The 12,773-nt window shown below is 36.6% G+C and overlaps 1 protein-coding gene across 2 annotated transcripts in view; it reads left to right on the plus strand.

Moving 5' to 3' along the window:
* Positions 1–7,147: 7,147 nt before the first annotated feature.
* Positions 7,148–12,773, plus strand: part of slc35f4 (solute carrier family 35 member F4) — a 28,283-nt gene continuing 22,657 nt past the window's right edge. For both annotated transcript variants that reach the window (XR_006156875.1, XM_042742762.1), the window contains exon 1: positions 7,148–7,516. Coding sequence is in view for 1 of the 2 variants with exons in the window: in XM_042742762.1 (XP_042598696.1) it covers positions 7,297–7,516 (220 nt within the window). In the remaining variant the exon portion in view is untranslated. The remainder of the gene's footprint in view (positions 7,517–12,773) is intronic.

The following is a 12,773-nucleotide window of genomic DNA, read 5'->3' on the forward strand; positions in this document are numbered from 1 at the left end:
CATCCCAAAAGTAAAGTGTGCTGGTAGCAGCCTCATGCTGTGGGGCTGTTTTTTCAGCGGCAGGGACTGAGGGACTCGTCAGAGTAGAAGAAAAACACAGTGCACCAAAGTATTGAGATAGCCTTAATGAAAACCCAGTCCAGCGCATTCAGAACCTCAGACTAGACTGAAGGTCTACCTTCCAACAGGACAATGACCCTAAACACACAGCAAGAGTGGCTTATAGACAACTCTGTGAATGTCCAGCCACAGCCTGGCCTTGAACCCAATCAAATATTTCTGGAGGAACCTGAAAATGTGCATCTGCCCTCATCCAACCTGATAGAGCTTGAGAGGTGAAGAGGCGAGGAGAAGAATGACAGATAATTGCCAAATGCTAATGTGCAAAGCTTGTCGCATTAAATACCTAAAAAGACTTGAGAATGTTAAGGTGCTAAGTAATGAGTTAAGGGTTTGAATACTTATGCAATCTACTTATTTCAGTTTTTAATTTTGTAAAAATTTACAAAGTTGTGACAGTTCTGTTTTTGCTTTGTCATTATGGTGTATGGAGTGCAGATTTATGTGGGGGAAAAGTAATTTAAAGCAGTTTAACATAAGGCTGCAACATAACAAAACGTGAAATAAATGAATGGGTATGAATACTTCCGCAAGGCACTGTATACACACACACACATAACACACACACACACACACACACACACACACACACACACACACACACACACACACACACACACACACACACACACACACACATATATATATATATAAAAAATTAAACATACAGTCCACAGCAATTCATTTTGTAAATGACATTGAATGCATTGCGTTATAGTGACATTGTTAGTCTATGTGTGTATCACGTTTTCTTTTTATGGAATGTGTAAGTCAAGGGGTGCGATTACATTTGTTAACTTTTAAACATTTTATATATATATAATTAACTGTTTTAAAATTAAACTGACAACACTAGCATCAAGATAAATTGGGTCAGTGTTGAGTTGACTTTAAAAAAGCAATGAGCATTATCACCAGCTGCTGATCAGGATTTGGCATTTATTCCTCTTGTTTCACTGCCCTTTATCAGCCATGCATAACTCTTGTCTGAGTGGATCAATACACCCCAAAATACCACTGTCTGTTCTCTGGCACACCTGGAGGCATTATCTCAATGGCTCTTTACAATCACACCATGCTGTATTTGATTAAAGCCATACGTTGCAACAATGTGTGTATGCAAGTAGCCACACATTAAAGCCATTCTCTCTATAACAGTGTTACCTTTAAGGCACATGGAATATTTATTCAAAGCTGGAGGTGTTTGTGAAGATACTGATCATGAAGGTGACCCATCAGGTCTGAGAAGCAGAGAGGAGACTTCAGGTTTCAGCTCTCCTTCAAATGTCCCTGTACGTGAAATCTCTGATACTGCCATACTGTATAACGGATATCAAACCTCACAGTCGATACACATGACGTCAGAGCTCTTCATGCTATGTTATGCATGCATATGCGTATGGAATATTTAAATACAATCAAAAGCACGACACTACATTCATGAATTATTTGAACATGTATATTTTCCACATAAATCATGTGAAGTCTTACTGATTAGAAAGGTCTGCCTGATTGCTTTGGCTAAAAAGATTGCTTATCCAATACAATGGCCCTGACAGTTCTAAATATAGAGGCTTAACAGCCACCTGCCTCATTAACCATGATAGCCCTGACCGAGGAACATGCTTTTGGCTCCTGCAATCAATAAAAGTTGAATTTTAATCTCCTCACATTAGCGTTTCAGTCAAGTGCAAAAGAAGGGCAAATTTAGAGCTGATGGAGCTGATCATTTGAGCAGAGTCGTGATCTAATGCTGTGACTTACAGAACAGAAGGGTCAGAAATATTTTAAAAACAATCACTGTGACTTTTAACTGCTTTATGCCTTTTTCTGCTATAACAATTGAAAAAAAAATAATGGTAATAATGATAGGTATATCTATATATAAAATAATTTTTTTCATTTTGTTTGTGATTTGATGAGTGGCAATGTTGGGACTCAAATTTGTGGTTTAGCTGCCAATGGTTATCCATTTGAGTGCCAATGGTGTATAAAGTTGCAAAATCTTGGCTGATATGATTTATAGATTATGCTGCAGACTGTATTGTATCATATCAGCAAATTAAAATACAAAAACCAAACTCCAAGGTCATCGCAAACAACAAAAGCTAAAAACAAAAACTCACCCCCAACCAAATCTGATTGGAAAAACGTGCCTGTGGTGACATTTCTGCATATTACATTGTTTCTGATATTACAATATTTCTTGCATGTTTCACAACATGTTCAAATTAAAATATTGGTGGTGCTAGATAAACGTGAACGTTTTATTATGTTGGTTGTATGTATCACAGCAGTTTGGAAATGAAATGTCTGGTGAATGGCACTAAAAGGTTAATGCAATATCACATTTGAAAATAACATACCACCTGCAATAAACCTAATCGATTAAAATAATAAAAGCAAATGTGAGGTAAAAGCGTGTGAGCTGAAGCAACCATGCCATTTTAGCTTCCCTATACAAGTCGTTGAGCTCTTTTATTCGGTATCAGGTTAGCAACTGAGCAAGTTTATTTACTGTATGTCAGAGCTGTATATAGCATTGGTTATGTGATGCAAACATCAAAATGTATTTGTTTACAAATCATGCACTATGGCATAAGTTTTTAAGGTCATATCATAGCACTGCGCAAAGATCTTCATGAAATCATGAACTTAGTCTTTATTAATTAATAATCTGCTCTGTAAAATAATACATTTCTGTGAAGTGGAATGAATGTTGTTAGTGTTTTACTGCCTGTATAGTTTTAATTTCAGCTGGAAACTGCAGGAAATTTTATGTATAGGTATGTTTTAAGAGGTTTTGCACAAATGGCACATTTTTCCAAAGATATTGTTTGCCCTATGACAAAGTGCGCCCACTACAGTGCTGCTGAGGTAGTTTCTAAGTGTTGCTCTTTTAATCATCTGTCAGGTAAAAATCATGTTTGTTTATAAAAGTAAAAGCATACACTCACCTCGATAAGATGTTTAATTTGAGGTATCAGTCATGTTTTAGCACAATGCATGGTTACACATCAGAGTTGTGTTACTACCAGTGCACTGTCAGAAGAAATGTGCAAAAACTGTAACTTTAGGGGTAAAACAGTACCCTCAAAGGGACACCTTTGTACCTTTTTTACCCCTAAAGGGTGCACATTAGTACCTTAGAGTAGAAAGATGTACTCCTATGGTACTAATATGCACCCTTTAGGGGGTAAAGAAAGTAAGGTGTTCCTTTGAGGTACACTGCCCCAGTGACATGCTGTTGTACCCCATTTTGCACTTTTTTGAGAGTGTGTGAGGGCCTTAGAACAAATTCCTAACCATATGAGCAACAGTAGTAGAGATGCTTGCCTTAGCGAAGCTATTTACTTACGATCTGATGGACTAAGAAAAAGAATGCCGACAAGCACAATCAAATTGAAAATGTAAGCGTAATCTCAGACCTCTGTAATTAGTCTCTCTCACTAATTTAGTTGGAATCAATGTAATGTCACTTCCGTATCTCATTACAATAGTCTCTCTCTCTTTCTCTGACTGAATATCCTTCCTGCGGCAGTCGGAGAGACATCTCAGGCTCCAGTCACGCATTGAATGTCTGTCTGGTCTGTTTCTGATGATGAATTTTGTTTGTCCTTCCCTCAGAGGGCAAATGAAAAAAAAGAAAAAAAAAGTCATAAGAAAAAGAAAAAAGATACAAAAGAACAGACACACTCTATTGCCTTAAAAAAAATACATATATCTGCACCCATACATTCACGGGGCATTGGCCGTCTAGTGATTTATCGAGTGAACCATGTCTCTTCTCTGGGCAGAGAATCCATGGAGAAGGAAGAGGACAGTCATTTACATCTAACCCTTATTATCATGCTGAAGAGCTTGACACTGAAGCAGTCTGTCTGACAGTCAGAGTGACCAGACAACCACTATTTCTGATTACTGCTGTTACTTCACTCATTTTACTGTTGTTACTTTAAACATGTGCTTACAGTCTGTGAATATTAAGTAACATTTGAAGAGTCCAGATGCAAAAGCCTCTAAGTGCCATCTAAAATTTTCTTCTAAAATGAGCATTTTCATATGCAATTAAAGTAAAATTACTAAACCTAAACATAGGAGCCTGAAGAAAATGCTCACTTTAGAAAAAAAATTCAGATGGCACTTAGAGGCTTTGGCATCTGAACTCTTCTTTTATTGTCAAAACCCAGAATGTGTTCGAAAGGTCTTGAAAAACATTCTCAAAGGTAAAGTGTGTCATTTCCACTAGCTCCAAATGTATTGCAGAAATAATGAAAAGCAAGATTCCCCAACACAACAATACTGCTTCACTGCTTTTTAATAATATTTGAAATACTTATTAATTTATTAAAACTTTTGTCTAATCAAATTTATGTGATTTGACCAATAAGCATAAACAATGCAGAAAAAAAACATAGAGAGGTCTTTTTTTATGACAAGGCAAGGTTAGTACAGAATGCCAAATGTCATGTGGTGCAACTCTTCAAAAACCTGGTGATATTTATATATTTAATATTTCATGATATTTGTGAGCCCAAAAATCTACCTTGAAAATTATATTTAAAAACTATTTTGAAAATGACGATTTGATATGTTTCAAGGAATAAGGAAAATATGTTCTTTTTGCCCAAAGGTTTATCCACAAGACGTTTTTAGAAAAACTTAAAATCTTTTTTAAAACATGGATTAAAAGGTTTTCTAAACCAACATGAATCCAGATGGGGCCCTAATACAATGATTTAAATTACAAATGTTAAAATGAATGTTAATGCATTGTATGTTTTCTGTTTTACCAAAATTTGGTTAAGCTGTATTTTAGGGTGTCCATTGAATACAATTAAGTACAGAGTAATATCAATTAAAGGTGCAGTAAGCAATTTCTGAGAAACACTGTTGAAAGTGGATCAAGATAGGGGTGTGAGCCATTTGGTTGCTTGTAATTCTGAATAATTTACTGTTATTACAACACATTATTGTAACATGTGATAACAAGGCCACTGTAAAAAATTAAATGTTGCTGAAAATTACTTTGTATTTCTTTGGCTCTACAAAAACCAAGCTGAGCTGGAAAGTTCGGGGTTTCTGTGTCATAAGTTACTGTTCTGGCCACCAAACAACCATAAGAAGTGTGAAGAATGGTAAGAGACAGAAATGGCATAGCAGGCTGGAAGGAGAACAAATGGAAACAAAACAACGCATAGAGCAGATTGGTTTAGCCAAGAGTGAGGGAAGGAAAGCTTATAGAGTCTGGCGCTGTAATTGGGCCACATATGAAACTCAGCATGTGTCCTTCTCTCACAGAAAATCCGAGAGCACCGTGAGAAAATTCTCCTTTCTATGCAGGAGATCAATTTCACACAAAGTGCTAAGGATTTGCCGCAGAACCATAGAGGAGTCACTGAAATAGACTTGGCTTGTGATATTGGACTGGGTTTGGCCTAGACCTCAGCACTTTTACTGGATGTTTTGTGCAGGAAGCATTGGTTTTGAGCAGAGGTGCTCTAAGCTGAGACCAGCATCTCAAAACCTGCATTCAGAGGCATTTTATAGTGCTTTGCTCTAGATCTGAAAGTGTGTTCTTACTTACTGACATGGGAGAGGTCCAAACTGTGTGGCTAAATGGACGCAATAACACTTTTACGAGAACTGTGCCTCTGTGATTATAGCTAAAGCATGAATTAGTCATTATTATATCACTCACATTAACAATCAGGAGTGAAGAAAATATCCCTGAAAGCATATCTGTGAAGCTAGCTGAATCTAATTTTGTCAGGCAAAATAGCCTTGTGGCACCATCTCAGAGCTACTACCTCAAAGCCTCATAAATATTTGACCAAAAACAATAAATAGAGACACAGCCGCAGGCCACTTAAGTATTAAAGTGTAACATATGTGCACTTAAATATAGAGAAAGCAATTCAAGCACAGAATGGACAAACACTGTCTTCACATTTCTTTCTATCTATCTATCTATCTATCTATCTATCTATCTATCTATCTATCTATCTATCTATCTATCTATCTATCTATCTATCTATCCCCTGATAGCACACATACATCAGGGAGACGTCTATTTAACGTCTGCATTTACATCTGGAAGACATACTTTTTAGAGTGTTTGCTCATCTGTAATATATAGGATGTTTACAATAGACGTCTATTAGATGTTTTTGTGATGTTTATGATGTATAATGTATGTAAAACTGACAACTTACAGGCATCTGTCAGATGTTTGTACTTGGCAGACGCTTTCTATATCAAACGATCTTTAACAGACATCTTGCAGACGTACATGTGCTATCTGGGTCTATATCTTTATCTCAGTTTTAGGCTATAAACCTTTTCCAAAGCGTTTTCCAGAAAATATATAACACCCTGGTCACTGTCATATCCACTTATTTATGTCCACCTTTTCTGTGTTGAATATTTCAGTGACTCCTTTAGACCAAAGTCTTTAAGATTTGGCATGCAGTAGACATGCTTAAGCTCACATGCCTTGTCACTGCAATGCCTTGAAAGGCACATTGCAGCATTGCATGCTAAAATATTTCAGGGAGGAGCCCAATAATAACATGATAACGGCACCACCACGATGCACTCGTGTCTCCTCTTTTGTAATAAATAAAGAAATCAACCCCACTCCACCCAACCTACATATACAAACCAATATCGAACCAATCTTCCTAATCAACGGATTATTTTATTGATTCATTCGAACCGATTCGCGTTTGTAAATCAGGAGTAGGCTAAAACTGAGTGTGAAGTGGGTTATATATCCCAAAACCAAAACCGCATTTTGTAAAATCACACAATCAAATCACATGGCTAAAGTAAAAATACAATATGGAAAAATTTATTTTACCACAAAAATAAAACGACAACTGAAACGAATCAGTGAATCGTTTTATGAAACGGTTCACCGAAATGAACCGTCCGAACGAACCGATTCGTCAAAATGAATCGGACCTCCCAGTGCTAGCTGCCATCTGTTCGGAGCAGCGTGACGCCCCCTGCTGTCTGATGCAGGAAATGCGCTGGGCAAGTTTCACACAACCCTGAGCGACTCCTCAAAGCAATGTGTGCAGGAATTTGACTCGGGTGATGCTGTCAACAGCGGGTTTCGTATGGTTTTCGCGTGTGACCTAAAAGCTGCCGTTTTGCCCGTGCGGTGGTAAAATGAGCAGCACGGAGATCCAGAATTTGGGAGAGGAGCCCTGCTTTCGCCTGGAGCAGCTACCGGGCAAGAGTCCGCACCTAGCGGGCAAGGCGTCTCCGCAGGTAAACAGCCGCTGGGATGCGCCTGAAGTGACGGCCAACGGGGTCCATGACATCGAGGATCGGATTTTACGAATCACCGGTTATTACGGCTATAAGCCCGGATACTCCAGCCACAGAAGTAAGTGTTTTAAAAAAACACGCAATAACTAACGCAATACTAATGGTGTCGAGATCAAGTCACGGTTGTCTGCACGCTGTGTTGGCCTTGAACGATGAATCGATGAATATGATTGTAAAGGAAACACATGCTGTGTGGACGGTCTCATTTTGTCTGTAGGCTGCTTTGTTCATTAGTTATGTGCTTACTGCATAAATCTGAACAACACATGAATTCAGTCGGCAGAACTTTCTGTCAAAAGTTTTGAACAGTAGCCTATAGAATATAATGTAAAATATGACAGGATAACGTGAACAGGATAGAAGTAGATTTAAGAAATAAAAATAAAGAATTGAAAATTAAGAATTAATTAGATTTAAACTATTCAAAATGTTACAAATATGATAATAGATTAAATAATAATAAAATGCCCCTTTATAAACAGTTTAGATCCATTAGTGAAGTAATTTAGTGTCAACAAGCCTATATTGGAAATGTCGTGAAGACAACTGTGTGGGGAGCTAAATACATATGGCTTTTATTACCTTTTATTGGCTTATGTTTTATGAAACAGACTTTTTTATATATATATATATATATATATATATATATATATATATATATATATATATATATATATATATATATATATATATAAAAAACTAAATCATACTGCACAGCACACTCATAAATTCAATGATTGTAATTACATGTAAATCACAAGCAATACACATTGCAAGATGTGTGGTCAGACAAAATGCACGCAGGTTAAAAGACACTTATTTGTTGAACACTTATTAAAATAACAGTGTAAATGGAGTAGAGTGATGATTGGATCCTAATTATAGTCTGAGTGCCATTCCTGAATTTCAATACCTCAGTCTATTTTTATGCAATCGAAAGAGTCTTGGCACGGGACAGATGTTGTAAGCATGCAGGATTTTAATGATTATTATTATTATTGTGGCCAAGTGTAAGTGCACATTTCACACAATGGCCAGTGCAGGAGTGTTGTTGTAGCCTGTGTCTCTGGTGTGCCATTATTACACTGGTGCAGTGTGTAAGTACATGAATCATGTCTAATGAATATCATTGTGTAGTGTATGTGTGCATGCATTTGTGTGTGACGACTCGAAGTCCCTGAGGACGGTAGATGGTAACGTTAACTCAGCGCTGCATTCATCTTTGCCACTCGTTTTGTTACATAAGCACATCACACATGATGGTCTGTGTCAGATACTGTATGCCAATTAAAGCAAAAAACAATGGGGACAATCTATTCAAATGGCTTTTCAAATGAAGAAGGCAATTTTCTAAAACATTTTTGTTCTCTTTACGAGTGCTTTTTACTGTTCTCAACCAAAAATCTCTTTAAAAGTCCAAAAAGGTTTTTAGAAGATTTTTTTAATGCAACAGTGTCACATTGAAATGTTTCCTCGGAGACTATGCAATGCTCAATGCTGTTTTAAGACCTGACTCAGCAGTATATGTAGTGAATTAAAGTGTCAGTCATAGACAGGCAAGAAGAACAATGTGAAAGCACTATTATTTAACAGAACTAGTTGTAATCACCATCCATCCCAAAGAACTCCGTCTGGACTGTAATTGATGTCAAAGCCCAAAATTGATGCTTTGTAAAACTAGTTAAGTGTTGGTTTCGCTCTAATCCATATAGTCAATTGTATATTTAATCCCGAGGAAATGGACAATGGCAAGTCTTTTCATGATTAATGAATGCAACTGTTTAATTTGTTAAAGTCAAGATGAAAGAGTGTGTGCAACCCATTTGACCTCTTTATTGGCAAAGGTTTACTAAATGAAATATGGTATTAAACAAAAAAAAAAAAAATGTTGAGCGGGATTGACTGGATTGTGAAAAGTGGCCATTGACAGACCTACTGTAAATTTGAACCTAAAACAGATTTTTGGGGATGCTTTCTGACTGGGACATGGAAGGTGAAGGTCATCCTCAAGAGCATCTCAACCATTAGTGTTTGCTGGACCTTTTCTTTTCCAGTATACATTCAAATTCCAGTCTCATTTAATGTTTGCTCAATTTCAAAAATTAACATATACTATGTTTTTGTATGTTTATAATATATATTATTATTTTAATTTTTAAAATATAAAATGCTGTGTATTGGACTGGCAAATTTACGGTGGACAAGAAGTGCAAAACAGATTACAATTCTGAAAACAAAATAACAAATTACAAACGCAAACGCAAATCTAAAAAACAAAATAACAATACAGAAAACACAACAACAATTCAGAAAACATTATAACAAGTTAGAAAACACAAAGACAAATTCAAAAACAAAATAACAAGTCAAGTTTAGATTTGCATTTGCGTTTGTAATTTGTTATTTTGTTTTAAGAATTGTAATCTGTTTTGCTCTTCTTGGCCACTGTATTGTGTGGGTGACACTCATAGTGTAATATATGTGCATATCTACACTGCTGTCCAAAAGTTTTGAAACGCCCCAGGCAAAGAGGGGTTTTGGACAACATCATCATAAATACTTTTCATTTTGTGATGACTGCATTAATAAGGGAAAACACAAAATATGCAAACACTATATTACATAAACAATGATTTCACAGCATGGAAAAATAGCTATTGATAAATCATCTCTAAACTTTGTTCTGCTTGGTCTGTTGTGCTCTAAGTAACATTAATTGGCAATCAATCAGTAAAGCTATAAAGGTGTATGACCCAATAATCTAGAGAAAAGAAACCATATATTACCCCACTGACAGGGTAACAAGCAATCATAGTGCTATGGAGGCACTACCTCTGTGATTTTTCATCTATATTTAACTTTTTTCTCCTCACTTTTAACTAAGCTGGATGCAGGGGCGCCATGAAGAGTTTTAAGGGGGTATGCAAGGCCCCACTTCTTCCAGATTTGTTTTCTTTTTCTATGTTTTTTCTTATGACACTTAGTAAGAAATTGAAAGAAACTGAAAAAGAAATTGAAATTATTTATAAGTTAACAATTATATTTCATATAACACTGAAATATTTTATTTCAAGTAACTTTTATTTCAAGACATGAAAATGTTTTTTAAAGGGGGTCTTGGATGACCATTTTCCAGAAGTTGATATGATTCTTTAGGGTCTTAATGAAAAGTCTATAACATATTTTGGTTAAAATTTCTCAATGGTGGTGTAAAAAAACACATTTTTTAACTTGTTAAAATCAGCTATTTTCATAGCAACCGGTTTTGTTGCATTTCCCTTTAAATGCTAATGAGCTCTGCTCACCCCGCCCCTCTCTTCTGTTGGGTGAGAGCAGTACTGTTTACTTTAGCCGCATTTAGCTGCGGAACTTCCTAACTAGCACATTATTAGGAAAGGCGATTTGCAAAGATTCATAAAAACCCTTATACTCACGTCATCTGTAGGTGAGGCTTGATCACGAATAATTCGCATGAACGTAGATGCATTTAGGCAGATCGGGAGGCGCATTCCCTTCAAAAACTAAATTAACGTTAAACCTCTGCATCTTCAGCAGCTCAGATGTCGGGAGTAAATGACGACTGCTTTGTTCATTATTACATCCAACAACACAACACCTCAATCGCTTAGGAGTCATTCTTGTCTACATCTGCTCCAGCAGTGAAACAATGTGGGTCAGACTGTTACAGCTCTCTCAGGGCAGGTCTAAGGTAAGACGGCAATGTCAATCAACAATCGTGGAAGCGGCCTTCATCCGTGTGATGTCACACAGACAAAAGGCTGAGACCGGCTTGATTTGAAAAAGGGGATATCATTTTTAAAGATTAAATAAAAACCACTGGGTGGATTTTTATCATTATAAGGGGTTGTGTACACGCACTGCCAACACACATTTATGTTCAAACATGTAAAAGTGAATTTTGCATCCAATGATCCTTTTAGTTAAAAAAAAAGTTATCATTGTTTTTGACCCTTGTTATCTTTTATGCTAATAAATAAGCTTATATGACATCAGCATTTTAGACACCAGTTAAATTTCGCAATTCTTGATTAAAATTTCAATACCACAGCAAAAATAACTAGCCTAACAAATTTCAAACATTATAAAAGTGAACAGTCAGTAAATAAGAACAAATGAACAAATTACAAGTAATACCACAAATAAATAATTAGGAAAAAGATACAAATTGTCAGATTGACACACAAACAGGAATGAGCACACTTGACCATGATTGAAATGTAATACCACCAAATGGCAACCCGGGGTGCTGAAATACAATTGGGTAAACTGGCAGTGGGCGGGTTTCACAAACCAAAACAGAGACTGACATTCCGGCCCAGAACGCATATTTTCAAAGGAGAATAACTGACTGTAGCATTGTTTTTCAAATAAACAAGTATGTTAACTTAACTTGTTTCTTAAATATCTGCAAACATATAATGATATTTTTATGCTTGAGTAGAGTCAAAATATTACATACAGCACCTTCAAATAATAAATGATCTGTTTTTTAGACCAATGCGCATCAGCATCACTTTGGCTCCCTCAACAAAACCCAGAAGAATTTCCCATTGGCTTTTGGTTTATTGTACAAAATAAGCTCTTAGACCAAAGGTTTGATTCTTACATTTTCTGTTCATCATGACTATTGTAAAAGTAAAATGTAAGGGGAGATTAGTTTATGTCCGAATGTACATTAAAACTTGAAGCTACTGAGCCCCAGCAGCTCCTAACCAACCCATGATGGTACTTTCATACCAGCTGGATGTAATTGCATCAGATCAGACTGGATGAAATATCTGCTGCAGCTTTACAACATGCATATGCTGTCTTGCACAAGTCCTACAAAAAGCTTACACTCTGGAAACTTTTGCAACTGTTTGCTAATTAGCTGAAAAAGCCATCAAAACCCGTCTTAAATAAGACCAAGAAAGAATCATCCAGCAAAGCCTTTGACAGAAACAATCTGCTGGTGTCTTCTGTTGTCTTCTGAGCTCTCTTACACAGAGAAGTCAATGTGACCCAATCATCTAAACCTATCTGCAGCGGGTGCTCTGACTGCAGCGCATGCATGCCCCCCTACACCACTTCCCAGACCATCTCGTCTAGAGAGCTATATTTAGCTGTAGGCCTAATGGGACTCTTCTCATCTACTTAGCCAGAGAGACGCTGTTAACTGTAGTCCCACTTGGGAGCTTTACAGACTTCAGAACAGACAGCTGACGTAAGTAATCGTTCCTGAATCATTAACCCAAATAAAAAATAATGTTCAAGTCAGCATTGTTTTTAGTATCATTGAGATGCTATTATAGTTT

This window comes from Cyprinus carpio, chromosome B17 (assembly GCF_018340385.1).
Source record: "Cyprinus carpio isolate SPL01 chromosome B17, ASM1834038v1, whole genome shotgun sequence".
In the NCBI taxonomy this organism is placed as follows: Eukaryota; Metazoa; Chordata; class Actinopteri; order Cypriniformes; family Cyprinidae; genus Cyprinus; species Cyprinus carpio.